The sequence below is a fragment of the Heptranchias perlo genome, unplaced genomic scaffold (genome assembly GCF_035084215.1).
Source record: "Heptranchias perlo isolate sHepPer1 unplaced genomic scaffold, sHepPer1.hap1 HAP1_SCAFFOLD_43, whole genome shotgun sequence".
NCBI classification, from domain to species: domain Eukaryota; kingdom Metazoa; phylum Chordata; class Chondrichthyes; order Hexanchiformes; family Hexanchidae; genus Heptranchias; species Heptranchias perlo.
Window position 1 is genome coordinate 2,234,923 of NW_027139442.1, and position 15,836 is coordinate 2,250,758.

Consider the following 15,836-nt stretch of genomic DNA (forward strand, 5'->3'; position numbering starts at 1 on the left):
GAATGTGTATTCGGGGGTTCTGCAGGTGACACCTCTCTGTCTGAACACGGTGATTGCCTTGGCAACGGGCAGTTCCAGGGGCATTCTGTAAACACCTTGTATTGTTCTATATGTATAAATGCGTAGGCTTCGAGGAGCTCCTGAACATTTACCTGAGGAAGGAGGAAGCCTCCGAAAGCTTGTGAATTTAAAATAAAATTGCTGGACTATAACTTGGTGTTGTAAAATTGTTTACAAACATCTTTACGATTCGGGTCTGTTTCCACTCTTCAGTGTCCAATAAGAAGAGACATAGTGAGACTAGAACTTTATTTAATATTTCAAAATATACTTTATTTCATAAAATTCATGAATAGACACAGTTCAATGTAAATATTACAATTACAATTCAAAACAAATACAATACACATCATACGATTCCATTATTACAAGTCAAAACACAGTAAATATCTTCTAACACATGCTGTACATTACAAGGTGGGATAGCGTTACACGGTTGCCTTTCCCCATAAAGCCTTTGTGTAGGCCGCACCTCGCTTCAGTGTGCACCTCAGCATGAAATACTGGACCTTGGATTCTGCTAGTGGCCAACACTTGGCCGCGGACAGTTCCCTCGGCTGGAAGACCTGCTGGTTTCGGGGGAACAAAGGGCCTCCCTGACCGAATTGATGGTCTTCCAGCAGCTGTTGATATCTGTCTCGTTGTGCATCTTGGACAACTGCCCATAGAGGACAGCGACCTGTGTTACCGAGCTGTTGGGATGAACTCCTCTTCGACACCACGGTGTAGGGGTTCATTCTCCGTGGATGAGGTTATCACCTTTTACCTGAATACGCGGATCCATTCGCACACATTCATGTTAGTGTTCGGCAAACACTGTCTGATGTCTTTCACACACCTTTCGAACCTTGGGGTCAGAGACGTAGGGGGTATTTTCACCTTCACATCTTGGGCGGTAAACTGACTGAGCAAAAATTAAAATCTGGCCGGTTCTATAAGGGGCGGGTGATCGGCTCTACCAGTTCAGTTCCCAGCGATGGTGAAAATTTCCCTCCACGTGTTATGAACCGATGCAATTTGAGAAAATGGACCAGCTTGTGGGCTTCGAAGATTGATTCTAGCGCGGAGGTCAGGAATGGTGTGGCCGATTTTAAGTATACTCGCCTGGCAGAAATGGGGTGGTCGAGGCGAGTAAATGGTATCAGGTCACTTACCGCCCCTTTAACACTGGCGTTCCTGCCTCCACCATCGTGGGTCGTGTCCTGAGAAGAGCGGCCCGAGCAACACCCACCTGTTTCCGGTCAGGCCACTTGTAATATGTAAATCAGATTATTATGACGTACAGGGGAAACCATTTAATGTTGGTGAAAAATCGGTGGAGGAGCCGCCCTTTAGATGGGCATTGAGTGGTCGAGAAAACTGAGAAGTTTCTTTTTAACTCATATTTTGTGAGGCAAGGAGCAGCAGGAGAGCTTTCCCTTGGCCTGCTGCGGCCGTGTGAAATCTCCCGCCCTCTGATCGTCTCAGAAATGTATCAGGAGGTTTCCTTCTCGATCTGTGCAACGAGGCCCAGCCTCATGTCTCATTAAACTCCCTGCAGTGAGTAAACATTGCTGCACAGCAGCTCAGAGAGGAAACGATCTCCGGAACTCCCCACTGGAGTTAGAAATTACAAGAATATTTTATGAGTTATTCTGTTCTGGTCAAAACAAATGTCCCAATGAACAGGACGCTGTCTGACCCTGACAGCTCACCCTCAGTCCATCCCAGCGGGCAGTGTGTGTGATGGGGAATAATCATCAACCGAAATGGAGCATTTGATTTTATTCATTACAGGATTAAACATTTAATATTGAAATCATATTATTTCCCGACTAATAACAGCAAACCTTTTCATGTTAGAATCAAATCTTGTATTATTTCTCAAAAAGCATTTGTTGGATAAAATATAATTCCTGTCTGCTATTTCCAAATTTATTTGAAGTATTGGATTGATATCAGTTACTTCAGTGAACTCATTGGTGTCAATGGATAGTAAAATCAGGCGTAGTGAACAATGGGGGCCCGATCCGCTATCGCCGACTTACTCCACCGCCAAAGCGGAAAATCCACTCTCTTAATTAGCAGTTTAAAAAATTCTTATTCCAGCTGATTTGTAGAATCGCATGTGTTGGGGTTTGAATTGTGAAGCGGATTTTCTCCGCCAGTTTTACCGTCTCACAGAGACTCTCACCCTGAATCTGTGAAAAGGTTATGACCATGAACTGGGACTGGAGCCGAACACATCCCCAGTTACGGTGTGGCCTGGACACCCCATTCTCTCTGTTTTATATCAGACAGTATTCCACCTTCAAAAACAGCACTCGAGAGAGAAAGCAAGACACACACTGTCAGTCTTACACTTCCTATCAGTATGTTCATATCACGCTCAATAGCAGTATCCAACCTTCATATACAGCACCAGAGAGTGAGAGAGAAAGGGAGACAGATACTGTGACAGAGCGAGCGGAGAGGCACAGTGCAACAGTATCAGTTCCAGACTGACTTGTAAAGTTGCGTTTTATCCAGAAATTCCCGTTGTAGAGACAGAAGATGCAGTCTTGTCTCTCACTGATATACCAGAGACGGACACACCATTAATCCCACACTCAGGGACAGTGCAGAGAGTGACAAAAACAATGTGGGCCGAATTTAACCCTCTCTTGCCTGTTGTACTACATTCGGTTTTGCAGATCAGGGCCGTTCGCTATTACTCTCAGTGACCGAGAGTTTCACTCTGATTATATTAATACATCATATATTAATAATGGACTGTTGCTGTCAGATATTAATCCTACACGCTCCCAGCAAATACACGGACTCCGACTTTCCTCCCATTTTTCTCCAGGATTGGTTTGAGAATTCCTGCATCCAGTTTCGGAGTCACACGTTACTTAATGGGTAAAGGGGCCAAGTATGAACAGAATCCATTGGTTCATTTCAAAATGTCCCACTTTATCTATGAAAGACTATTTTCCATCAAAAGATACCGAGAGAAACAGCAGGGATGAAAACATCTCGTTTAATAGTTAGAGATTGTAAAGTCAGTCTGAATTCCAGCGTTAGTCACTGGTGGAATCCCATCTGTTTCCCATTCTGGTGCCTGTTCCTGCACTGCCTGTGGACCCCATTCCCTCTGACCTTTCCCTCAGCCCCACTTCCTTTGCTCAGACTCTGAAAAATTCCAATTGGGGAAAGTTTCCATCGATTTGTGCATTGGGAATTAAACCAGATATCTGCGCATGCGTGACTCAGCCCCGCCCCCAGCGCTGATTGTTGGTGAGCAGAAGAGCGCATGCGCGCTCCCCTCCCCCAGCTCGGCCTGTGGGCGCCATTCCCTCAGTGAGCGGAAGAAGATGGTTTGAAACAGCCGGGAATGGAGAGATCACGGCCCCCGGGGGAAGGGAGCAAAGAGCAGCCTCGTTACAGCAGCTCATCGCTTCGGGACCGTGTCCGCAGATGGGCTCAGAGATCGGCATTGAGTCCGGGGGAAGGTCCGGGGGCTGTTTGTAAGAGGCGGAGTGGATCAGGAACTGGTCCCGGAACATGGAGTGAGCGGGGGAAGGGAGAGGTCATTCTCGGGCTGTGTGTGTACAGGGTGTGTCCAGGGTCAGGGAGTCAGAATGAGAAGAACCTGCTATTTAAAATCATTGCTGCTTGCTCTCGCCAGACCAGTAGGGAATGTTCCTGGTTTAGGTCCAGTCTCACCCTGTTTATTGTGATTCGACAGTGAAGAGTGGAACGGAGCCGGACAGTAAGGATGTGGGGAGTTATGCAAAGAGCATCTATTGCAGGCACCAGGTGAGAAGTGTGAAGGACACATTTTAAACAGCGGCTGTTTTGTTTCGGTTGAACGGTTAGTCCCATGTGAGAGGGGAGTGGAAATCTGACCTGCACAAAGGACCGTGCCACATCGGGTAGTGCCATTTATGGTTGTGTTGTGTCTGGATGTCACTAAATTGTTGTAAAACAGCCCACCACTCGTGGTGTGCAGAAGCTGAATGCTGCAGTACTGCAGTGGAGTCAGATACTGACACTGTTTGTGTTGCTGGTTTTGTGGATAATCAAAATAATCATTAACAAAGATATTAATTCGAACACTTTTGTATTTCCTACCTCACTGGTTCTTGAGTTACAAGAGAAAAATTTCTTCCTACAGGCAAATCCTTGAAGGACCCAGAATCAGTGTTATGTTTCCTCCACTCGAGGCACAAGGAACAGTGCAGCCAACTCCTTCTCCCACACAGTAAGTACATTATCACACACAGCGCACAGAGACACAGACAGGTCATCAGTTCCATAGTCTCAGACAGTAGAAGCACTGACCCAAGTTCCACAGACACATTTTCAATCCAACATTCAAACAAAGCAGGTGAGGCAGACACTGTTCCATTTCCCCCGAGCTGAGTCCCGCTGACAGGTAGATACAGAAATCCCAGTCCAATATCACACTATCAGATTGAAAGGCACTGTGTCAATCTCACAATAGGGCAACATCAGCTACGAATTGAATACCAGATCGAAATCACACATGGTACTCGATTGAAAGGGACAGAATGAAACCCAATAATTTACCCTGAGATTCCAATTGAATAATTGCCCAGAATTCACACACTCACGTGAGTTTAATACACTGTTCGAATGGATATTGCATGTATCATGTGATACAAATTGCATACGTGTCCAAAACTCATGTACAGTATCAGATTGAGAAATGCTGTGAGAGTGTAACCTGAGAAACAAATTAGATATCAGTTTATAATACACTCATAGTATGAGATTTATAGATACAGTATCAATTCTATTAGTACAGACTGAGCTACACATTATACACCATTTGAAAAGTGTCACGAAATCAATTTGAAAGATACATTATCATTCACAACAGTACTCACAGAGATACAGATTTAATAGTAGCTCAAAAAGCAGACAAATTATGTGATTAAAACCTACAGCGTCAAATCCTACAGAGGACCCATATATACCAGTTAATGAGAAATAAGATCTAAACATGAAGATATTAAAGGTACAATTTTGAACGCCATAATGCAATCTTAGAGAATAATTACATACAGATACAGAATGAATCTCACACTCAGGTACAGTACCAGAGACTGACAGATGCAGAAGGAATCCCAAACTCACATACAATACTAGAGACTGACAGACACAGAGTGAATCCCACACTCACATATGGTACCAGAGATGACAGATACAGAATGAATCCCACACTGACACACTGTTCCAGAGACTGAGAGATACAAAATGAATCACACATTAGTGCAGGCTGAGTAACATTACTTACCAGTTAAAGAAGTATCAGATTGAAAGATACAGTATCAATTACATTATTGCAGACTGATCTGCACGTTATAAACCACTACAAAAAACTGATGCAAATTCACTCTGAAATATACAGTATTCCATTGATGCAGACTGAGCTGCACGTCATATATAAGTTCAAAAATGTCAACATATCAGTTTGGAAGATAAACTAATGCACAATTGTGTTCACATCGATACAGATTTAATAGTAGTCCGAAAAGTGCCCACATTCTCTGATTATATTCTACAGCATTTCATTATCAACCAATTAAACACTGGGGAAAATATGCACAAATTGAGGTATTAAAGATACAGTTTTGAACACCATACTGAAAACGGAGAGACTAATTACATACAGATAAAGAATGAATCACATATTCAGATAGAGGGCCAGAGACTGACACACAGAATGAAACCAGCACTCACACAATATAACAGTGACTGACAAATACCGAATGAATCCTACATTCACACACAGTACAAGGGACTAACAAATATAGAATGAATCACACACTCCCACAATACCAGAGCCTGACAGATACAGAATGAATCTCATACTCACAGACAGTACTAGGGACTGACAGATACAGAATGAATCCCACACTCACACACAGTACTGGGGACTGACAGATACGGAATGAATCTCACAGTCACACACATTTATGCAGTCTGAGTTACACATTACATATCAGTCCAAAAATCTCATAGTGTCAGATTGAAAGATACAGTATCAATTCCATTAGTGCAGACTGATCTACACATTATAAACCACTACAAAAAACTGATACCAATTCAGACTGAAATACACAGTATTCCTTTCATGCAGACTGACCTACACATTATATACAAGGTCAAAAAAGTCACCATATCATTTTGGAAGATAAACTAATTCACAATACAGATTTAATAGAAGTCCAAAAAGGTCCACATTCTCTGATTATAACCAACAACATTACATTTTAAAATGTATCATTATCAACCATTGAAACACTGGGAAAAATATTGATACATTGAGGTATTACAAATAGAGTTTTGAACAACATACTGTAAACGAAGATACAAATTACATATAGATAATGAATGAATCTCACACTCAGATGAAGGGCCAGAGACTGACACACAGAGTGAAATCAGCACTCACACAACCTAACAGTGAATGACAGATACCGAATGATTCCTGCACTCACACACTGTAGCACAGACTGAAAGAGACAAAATTTATATCACTCACATACAGTACCAGAAATTGATGGATGCAGAATGAATGACTCCCTCACATATAGCAGCTGAGACTGACGGGAACAGAATGAAACCCTCATTCGCACACAATACCAGAGACTGATAGATACAGAATGAATCCCACACCCACATACAGATACAGAATGAATCCCACACCCACGTACAGTAACAGAGACTGATAGATACAGAATGAATCCCAATCCCACGTACATTACCAGAGACTGACAGATACAGAATGAATCCCACACTCATACACATTACCAGAGACTGACAGATACAGGATGATTCCCACACTCATACACAGTACCAGAGACTGACAGATACAGGATGATTCCCACACTCACACACAGTACCAGAGACTGACAGATACAGGGTGATTCCCACACTCACACACAGTACCAGAGACTGACAGATACAGGGTGATTCCCACACTCACACACAGTACCAGAGACTGATAGATACAGAATGAATCCCACACCCACATACAGATACAGAATGAATCCCACACCCACGTACAGTAACAGAGACTGACAGATACAGAATTAATCCCACACTCACACACAGTACCAGAGACTGACAGATGCAGAATGAATTCCACACTCATACACAGTACCAGAGACTGACAGATGCAGAATGAATCCAACACTCACACACAGTACCAGAAACTGAGTGATACAGAATAAATCCCACACTCATACACAGAACCAGAAACTGACAGGAACACAATGAATCCCACACTCACACACAGACATTATTGCAGATCTGAGCTACATATTACACACCAGTCCAATAATTTCACAATGAACATATTAAAAGGTACATTATCATTCACAATATCGTTCAGAGATTAAGATGTAACAAAAGTCCAAAACTCACACACGTTGTTTGATTGAAGAAAATCGAAAAATATATCCATGGTTACAAATTAAATACTTGACGAAAAACTGCTTATACTTTAAAGTATTAAGGCTGCAGTTTGAAGTAAAATAGTGGGAACTGAAATAAGAATACAGAATGAATCCAGATTTGCACTTTGTCTCAGGGATTGAATTACAGAATGAATGCCACACTGAGATAAATTAGCATATAATGGCAGATACAGAATGAATCCCACACTCACAGACAGGACCAGAGACTGACAGATACAGAAAGAATCTCACACTCACAAACAGAGACTGACAGATACAAAATGAATATCACACTCACACACAGTATCAGAGATTGACAGATACAGATTAAATCCCGCTCTCATACAGAGTACTAGAGACTGGCCTCTACTGGACGTAGGCGAGAACTGTAAAAGAGCGGAACAAATTCACATTATCTGTCGTGGTGACAGTGACAGGACAATGTGCAAGATGAAAAAAAGTTTCAGTCTGCAATTTCTACTCTCATATTTTTGCACGTTTTCTTATTGGAAAATGAAGACAATTAATTCATAACAAAGTTTTTGTTTTACTCATTCGATAGTTGTGAATTTACCCCCTTATTTTTGCACTTACGTTGCACAGTATTTCTCTCTGATTTCTCAGGACACGATTTACATTGCTCCTCTACCCCATTTAGACTCGTATTTCCCAAGCAGTATGTGGCCTCCTTATTCCCCCTAACAAAATTAATCAGATCACAACTTTCTATATTTAAATTCAATGCACATTGACACGACCGTTCTGCAAGCTGATTTTGTCGCAGTCTTCCTCAGTATTGACTATAGTCCCGAAATCAATTACAATAATTTAACACAGCATTACAACTAACGTATGGTCTAAAAAAAATGTGCTTGCATCTCATCTCCATTCCAAGTTTTTCCAAATCTCACTCGTGCAATATAATGTGAAGAATGAGTTCATATTCTGTCCCTCTCTCATCTGCAAACTTCAATGTCCCGGGGTTTGGGGACATCTACTGGCCGAAAGCAGAATTGCAACAGTTCGGAACAAATTGCTGAAACCGGACAATGTGCAGTGTGATTGGTGGCAGGTATGAAATCCGATTGGTTTCTTCAGGTATCCAATCAGAGAGTTACAGTGAATAATTATTGTTACGTCATTCCCAGTGACCCAATCATGATCATTGCCTTCCCCATCCCTCATTAGCATAGGGCTGTGGGGCTGCCTATTTAAGTCGAACTTGGAGCGGATTTGGGTCATTTCTGTTTCTGAAATTGAGTTTGAAAATGCCTGAGGACAAGAAAGCAGCTCCCAAGAAGGGCGCCAAGAAAACCTTGAGCAAAGCACCAGCCAAGGGCGGCAAGAAGCGGAGAAAGTCGAGGAAGGAGAGTTACTCCATCTACGTCTACAAAGTGATGAAGCAGGTTCACCCCGACACCGGCATCTCCTCCAAGGCCATGAGCATCATGAACTCCTTTGTGAACGATATTTTCGAGCGCATCGCGGGTGAGGCTTCCCGCCTGGCCCATTACAACAAGCGGGCGACCATCAGCTCCCGGGAGATCCAAACCGCGGTGCGCCTGCTGCTGCCCGGGGAACTGGCCAAGCACGCTGTGTCGGAAGGGACAAAGGCGGTGACCAAGTACACCAGCTCCAAGTAAAACTCCACAATGTACTGAAAAAAAAAACAACGGCTCTTTTAAGAGCCACCCACAACCTCTCTGAAAGTGCTGCATTTCTTATATATTTTCTTAGTATCTTTTTAATACCGCGATATTGTTCCAATCCAATACTGATACTGTAACTACGCCATTGAAATTTCTGACACATGAACTGAACGCGAGTTTATGATCCGCTCCTTCCCATTCGCTTTGTTCTAAAAGCGTTATTATTCCAGCCACGAACACACCCTGAATGACCACCTTAGCAGTGCTATTATCTCTTTGAATTCAGTCTCCGAAATGTTTACCAACTGATGTGAAAATCCCCATATTAACAGCAACCACACCCCTTGCAGTAAAACAGCGGAGTAGGGGCAGAATGAGAACTCCGTCCGGGTCCCTCTTTTCACAGAAGCACACCCGGCTCTGTGAGAAGGGACCAATCTATAACGTGTCACTTTTATAAAGATTAAATTGAAATGTGTCCCTTCACGGAATGCTGTGAATGGGGATTTAGTCCAGTCCGATACTGTTTGAAAGCGATGACAGAATGAGCTATAATTTAAAGCAGGTTTTAAAATAGCGCCAGCGATTGGTGACGTGTAGCGCTGAATAAGACAAGGTAAAAAGAACGGGTTTAAAATCTTGTGCTCAGGGCGACATTGATCTAAATCCGGTGGTTTACTGGACTGAAATTGGCGGGCTTTTTGAAATTCATAAAATTCCTGGTCTGACCGTTGAGGCCGATAAATCTCGCCCTCTTCTGTTTCTCAGCTATCTGATTGGTTAATGAAATATGCAAATGAGGTGTATTAGAGAACAACAAATCAGATGATCTTTCAGTCCATAAGAAGGGCAAATACAGCAGTCATTCTTCATTCTTTGTGAAAGTGTTTGTGAGATTTTGGAAATGTCTGGAAGAGGAAAAACCGGCGGGAAAGCTCGGGCCAAGGCCAAGTCTCGCTCATCCCGGGCAGGACTGCAGTTCCCTGTGGGCCGTGTTCACAGGCTCCTGCGAAAGGGGAACTACGCTGAACGTGTGGGTGCCGGAGCCCCGGTCTATCTGGCTGCTGTGCTCGAGTATCTGACGGCTGAAATCCTCGAGCTGGCCGGCAACGCGGCCCGCGACAACAAGAAGACCCGCATCATCCCCAGACACCTGCAGCTGGCCATCCGCAACGACGAGGAGCTCAACAAGCTGCTGGGGCGGGTGACCATCGCCCAGGGCGGGGTGCTGCCTAATATCCAGGCCGTGCTGCTGCCGAAGAAAACCAGCACTGTGAGCTCCAAGAGCAAGTAAAGCGGCCAAGAATTAATCTGATAACACAAAGGCTCTTTTCAGAGCCACCCACTGTATCTATGAAAGGGCTGGATACTGTTTGAACGGAGTCAGAAATTAATTTAATAATAAACAATCTGTTTCAGATCTGGTGATTTCACGTTCCTTGATTCCGATTCTGGATCTAACTGCCTCCCGTTAGTTCCAAACTAACGATCGCTTGTTAAATACAAATGATCTGTTTCAGTACTCGCCAACCTCCAATAGGTTGAAATATACAGATTGTATGGAAAATGAGACAAATAATCAGTTCATTAAACTGGGCGGGTGGGATACAGAAATAACTGGTGAGTTTGATCATCGGCAACAAGAGGCACTCTATTGTGTTCGAGCAATTATTTTAAGTGTTATTTACAGTCTCATCCTCCCACAACACTTACTCGGTCTGACTTCCATTACCCAGAAGGTGACGGATGTGTTGATTATTGTGTCAGCGATTGCTGAATCAATGATTGAAATCTGTCTGTTACTAGATGAGAGTGAGAGATTTATTCTGTCCCTGTCAGTCTGACGAGTACCGCAGTGAATGTGACACTAAGTTTCACACTGCTTCTGATTCTAGCGCTGAAAGAAAACACTTTGGTTCTATTATTGCGAGTTACAGTGAAACAGCCTCTGTCACTACAGCTGGAGAGGGACAATAGTCAAACTCCATTTGATCCGAGACTGGTTCTTTAGAGATTAAAGTATTTCCAACAGAGCCAAGCTGACACTATATCGGAAATGAGAACTTGCATCTCTTGTACTTTGGACGCTGCACGATCCTCTCCCTGTATATATGTCCGAGTTAGATTGACACTGGGGGTGCAGATACCTGATGTGAAAGAGTAGGATCGAATTCAGCCGTTTCTGTACCTGTTTACCAGTAATTTCACTGTCCAAATGTGGCACTGGATGTGATGATGGGACTCAGTCTGCGCAGTGAGTGGAATTCACCTCCCTCCAATCCTGGGTGTGATGTGTGGAAATTAAACTGTGTCGTTTTCAAATACCTGCTGTTGGTTAGTCTGGAATTGTCACCCTTGTCTGTTTGTGTATGTTTAACACTGCTACTGTACCTGCCCAGAACTTCACAGATCAGCTCTACTCCGAACTATCTCCCATGTTATAACCGGCTATGATATGGACAGTTTATAAATGCTAGTCGTGCCCCGCTTGACATCCGCTACTTCCCTTCATGAATTTCCCGTGTAATTATTTTTTAAATCTGCACTGTCGCACCATTTCAACCCAGGAGATCACAGCTCTTTCCATCGCCGATTTGGTGGCTCTGAAAAGAGCCTTTGTTGCACTTGGTGCTGAAGCCGGGTCGGGTTCAGGCGCGCTCCCCGCGGATGCGGCGGGCCAGCTGGATGTCTTTGGGCATGATGGTGACTCGCTTGGCGTGGATGGCGCACAGGTTGGTGTCCTCAAACAGCCCCACCAGGTAAGCCTCGCTGGCCTCCTGCAGGGCCATGACGGCCGAGCTCTGGAAGCGCAGGTCTGTCTTGAAATCCTGAGCGATCTCTCGCACCAGGCGCTGGAAGGGCAGTTTGCGGATCAGCAGCTCGGTGGATTTCTGGTAGCGGCGGATCTCCCTCAGAGCCACAGTGCCGGGTCTGTAGCGATGAGGCTTCTTCACTCCGCCCGTGGCTGGAGCGCTCTTCCTGGCCGCTTTGGTCGCCAACTGTTTGCGAGGAGCTTTCCCGCCGGTCGATTTACGCGCTGTCTGCTTGGTCCTGGCCATTTTCTGAACAGATCACAAAACAACCTGAGACACACAGACTGTTAATACGGAGTGCTCTCTGGGGCCGCCTTTTAAATGGTCTAAGGGAATCCGCCCCTGGCCTGCGATTGGCTGAAGTCCCACATCCTGTCAGGGATGGACAGCCCCGGGCCTGTGATTGGCTGGTTTGAACCGAGCTTTCACAGTCAGACCGAAACGGTGGGAGGTATTGGGCCCCCTTGGCTGAGCTGAAATCAATCATCAATTTCAAAAAGCCCGCCAATTTCAGAGCATCAAATAACAGTTTCAAGAAAATCTAATTTCCCTCCAGCAATTTAAAAATCCCACTGTTTATAATCTCCATTATTTCCCACTCCTCAGCTCAAATCTCAGGCTGTTTCACATTCCGGTTCATTCTCTGATCTGTCTGCAAACGGGACAAAGTCAGCTTCAATTTCAAAAATCCCGCCAGTTCCGGCCCGGTGAACCGGTCCTCACATCGAACTGATAATTGAATGAGGGCAGGAAATAAACACCGAGCAGAGAGGACACAGCGGGAGAGGGAGTGAGGAGGGATTTTACTCCGCACGGAGAATGTAATATCTGGGGAAAGACTCTGTATCACCGCCTGTACATTTATACCGTGAAATCGGGAATTCCGCTCCTTCTCTCGGGATGGCCGAGAACCCCGGCCGTTGTTTCTGATCTCCCTGTACCGAGTGTTGGGGAATCTCCCCATACTAATTAAATATCGGAAACTGCTTCCCCACCCCGAGATCTTTCCTCTCCCCGTTCCCAGGTCAGTGCTCTCTCTGTGAGGCGGTGGGTGGCTCTTAGAAGAGCCTTTGTTTTGTGTCCGGTTAGAAAGGGTCGAGTTGTTCAGCCGCCGAATCCATAGAGAGTGCGGCCCTGCCGTTTCAGAGCGTACACCACATCCATGGCAGTGACCGTCTTGCGCTTGGCGTGTTCAGTGTAGGTGACCGCGTCCCTGATCACATTCTCCAGGAAAACCTTCAGCACCCCTCGGGTTTCCTCGTAAATCAGACCCGAGATCCGCTTGACACCGCCACGCCGAGCCAGGCGGCGGATGGCTGGTTTGGTGATCCCCTGGATGTTATCACGAAGCACTTTCCGGTGCCGCTTGGCTCCTCCTTTGCCCAGTCCTTTGCCTCCTTTACCTCTGCCAGACATGATGATTCTTCACTCAGATCGCTGCTGAATGAACAGCTAACTTATAATGCTTCTATTTTTATGCATCCTACCCCGACCTGACTGAAACATGCACAGGGTGAGAGAGGGAGGGGAGGAGACAGAGTGAAATATTAAACAGAGAGGGGAGGAGACAGAGTGAGATATTAAACAGAGAGGGGAGGAGAGAGTCAGAATGATGGACAGAGGGTTAGAGCGGCCTCTGATCTTCCAGCTCCACCTCCAGCTTTCTCCACCCGCCAATTTCAAACCGTTTTTCGATAATAGAACCGAAACACAACGCTCCGCACAAACCCTTACAGACTCGGGCTTCATATTCAAGGATTCCCAGAAACCCGCAGCTTTTAAATAAGCCACGTTACAATTAACAGTCAGTAATATTCCTCCCTTCTCTTACAAGTCAACCCGCCTCCTCCCATTTCAGTCCTAGACCCGATTCTATCTCCCCACACATCCCCTCCCAGACGGGTTCAGCAGTTTACAAACACTTTATTCCAGCTGATTTGAAGAATCTCATGTGTTCAGGTTTGAATTGTGATAGCGGCGGATCTCCGCCAGTTTTACCCTGTCACGGACTCTCGCCCTGAATCTGTGAGAAAAAATGAACTGAGACTGGAGCCGAACACACGCCGGTTACAGTGAGGCCCGGCCCGGACATCCCATTCTCTCTATTTTATTTTAGACAGTGGGGGAGGGGCGGGGGGAGCGAATATAAGCCAGTCACCAGGACCCTGGGTCCATTTGGAATGATTTCTATCTGAAATCTGAGCCCGGCCCCGGGACAGGAATCATCTGATTCCCGGATCAGCTCTTTTCTGAGAGACGTGGGTGGCTCTGAGAAGAGCCGTTGGGTTCAGATGGTCAAAAGTTGCACTTGATTTTTTACTTCTTTTTGCCCGCTGCTTTCTTCGGCTTTGCTGACTTCGGTTTGGGCTTGGCCCTCGGTTTTTCCACCTTCTTCGCCTTCGCCTTCAATGGTTTGGGGGTCTTGGGCTTCTTCGCCGCCGCTTTTTTCTTAATTGGTGATTTCGCCGCCTTTTTCGTGGTCGATTTCTTGGCGGCTGTTTTCTTGGCGGTTAATTTCTTGGCCGTTAATTTCTTGAGGGCTGTTTTTTTGGCCGCTGGTTTCTTTCCTGGAGATTTCTTGGTCACTTGTTTCTTCACCTTCTTTACCACTTTTGCCTGGGTTTCCTTCTTAGCGACTCTGAAGGAGCCCGAGGCGCCCGTGCCCTTGATCTGCACCAGGGAGCCTTTTTCCACATTTCTCTTGATACTTAATTTGATCTGGGACCTGTGCTTCTCCACATCCAGGCCTTTGGTAGCCAGAACCTTCTTTATCGCGGCCAGGGATATCCCCTTGCGATCCTTGCAATTCGCCGCAATCTTGAGGATCTGTTCGCCCAACGGGGGACCGGCTGTCTTGTGTCGGGGAATCGCCTTCTTCTTCGGAGCATTGGTTTGAGCGGCGGCGGCGGCAGAAGGTGCCTTTTCGGCGGCTGCAGTGTCTGTCATGTCCGGGACTCAGTCGAAAATCTCTCTGACAGTCAGAGCTGGGTCAGAAATGAAACGAGAGGCGGCGGCACAGAGCAACTTAAAGGCACAGAGCGGACGGGGCGGAGACATCCTGCTGTCAGCTCCAGGCCCCTCCAGCCTCTCTGTGTTTCTCTCCCCTCTTAAACTTCCCGATTCCAATTAAAATCAGGCATTCCAGAGTCCCAGACTAGCCCCTTCCTATCTCTAACACCGGAATGTTTGCTGTCGTAAAACTTTCACCCGAATTAAAAGCACCAATTTCGATATAAACCCGTTTCATTGATGCACTGATCGCGCTCTCTCACCCGATCGCTGACATGATCTCGGTTTTTCGGCTAAATCTTGAATTGAACTAAAACTTATCCTTAAATTTCCACTTCGGAACTCGGCAGGCGAGGAGGGCGATCGCTTAACGGTGATTTTTTTTGAAGTTAACTCAAAAGGGTCTCGGAAATCCGGCGATGAGACCGGCCACACAAACACAGTGACATTAATCTAACCCGTCCGCCCCTTGAACACACTCTCTCTGACACAACGTTCACATCTTCACATTCACAGGACAAACTGGTCGCCAGATTGACAATTCCCGAGACAGGCTTTCCTCCCCGCTCGGCCTGTGCTGCCGATTCTCGGGGGTTAGTTGCAGTTTCCCAGCTCAGTATCTGTTAAACACTCTGTGGCCGGCGCTCCTCACAATGTCTGGTCCCCAGATTCAGGGGCAGGAGCCAATCACAGCTGTGGATGTGATAATTCACATCTGGTTTTACATTATTAGATTGTTCGCACACAGGGATATGTGTGGTTTTGACGATAATAATAATTTTCCGCTCTTGGCTCCTCCAGTCTCTCTGTGTTTCTCTCTCCTCCTAAACTGACTGACAGACAATAGTAACTAA

The 15,836-nt window shown here is 45.4% G+C and overlaps 4 protein-coding genes across 4 annotated transcripts; 2 read left to right on the forward strand and 2 right to left on the reverse strand.

The window, feature by feature from the left end:
• Positions 1 to 8,669: 8,669 nt before the first annotated feature.
• LOC137312385 (histone H2B 1/2-like) lies at positions 8,670 to 9,173 on the forward strand. The gene has a single exon (XM_067978955.1). It carries the CDS (start codon positions 8,780 to 8,782, stop codon positions 9,152 to 9,154), a length of 375 nt encoding a protein of 124 aa, XP_067835056.1. The 5' UTR covers positions 8,670 to 8,779; the 3' UTR covers positions 9,155 to 9,173.
• Positions 9,174 to 10,015: 842 nt separating this feature from the next.
• On the forward strand, positions 10,016 to 10,537 carry LOC137312384 (histone H2A-like). The gene has a single exon (XM_067978954.1). It carries the CDS (start codon positions 10,065 to 10,067, stop codon positions 10,452 to 10,454), a length of 390 nt encoding a protein of 129 aa, XP_067835055.1. The 5' UTR covers positions 10,016 to 10,064; the 3' UTR covers positions 10,455 to 10,537.
• A 2,540-nt stretch (positions 10,538 to 13,077) lies between these two features.
• On the reverse strand, positions 13,078 to 13,389 carry LOC137312527 (histone H4). Its single transcript, XM_067979064.1, has one exon. It carries the CDS (start codon positions 13,387 to 13,389, stop codon positions 13,078 to 13,080), a length of 312 nt encoding a protein of 103 aa, XP_067835165.1.
• Positions 13,390 to 14,289: 900 nt separating this feature from the next.
• On the reverse strand, positions 14,290 to 14,919 carry LOC137312485 (histone H1-like). The gene has a single exon (XM_067979029.1). It carries the CDS (start codon positions 14,917 to 14,919, stop codon positions 14,290 to 14,292), a length of 630 nt encoding a protein of 209 aa, XP_067835130.1.
• Positions 14,920 to 15,836: the final 917 nt, after the last annotated feature.

Excerpts from the sequence above, each read along its gene's own strand:
- LOC137312385 (XM_067978955.1), top strand. The coding sequence starts at position 8,780 with ATGCCTGAGGACAAGAAAGCAGCTCCCAAGAAGGGCGCCAAGAAAACC.
- LOC137312384 (XM_067978954.1), top strand. The coding sequence starts at position 10,065 with ATGTCTGGAAGAGGAAAAACCGGCGGGAAAGCTCGGGCCAAGGCCAAG.
- LOC137312527 (XM_067979064.1), bottom strand. The coding sequence starts at position 13,389 with ATGTCTGGCAGAGGTAAAGGAGGCAAAGGACTGGGCAAAGGAGGAGCC.
- LOC137312485 (XM_067979029.1), bottom strand. The coding sequence starts at position 14,919 with ATGACAGACACTGCAGCCGCCGAAAAGGCACCTTCTGCCGCCGCCGCC.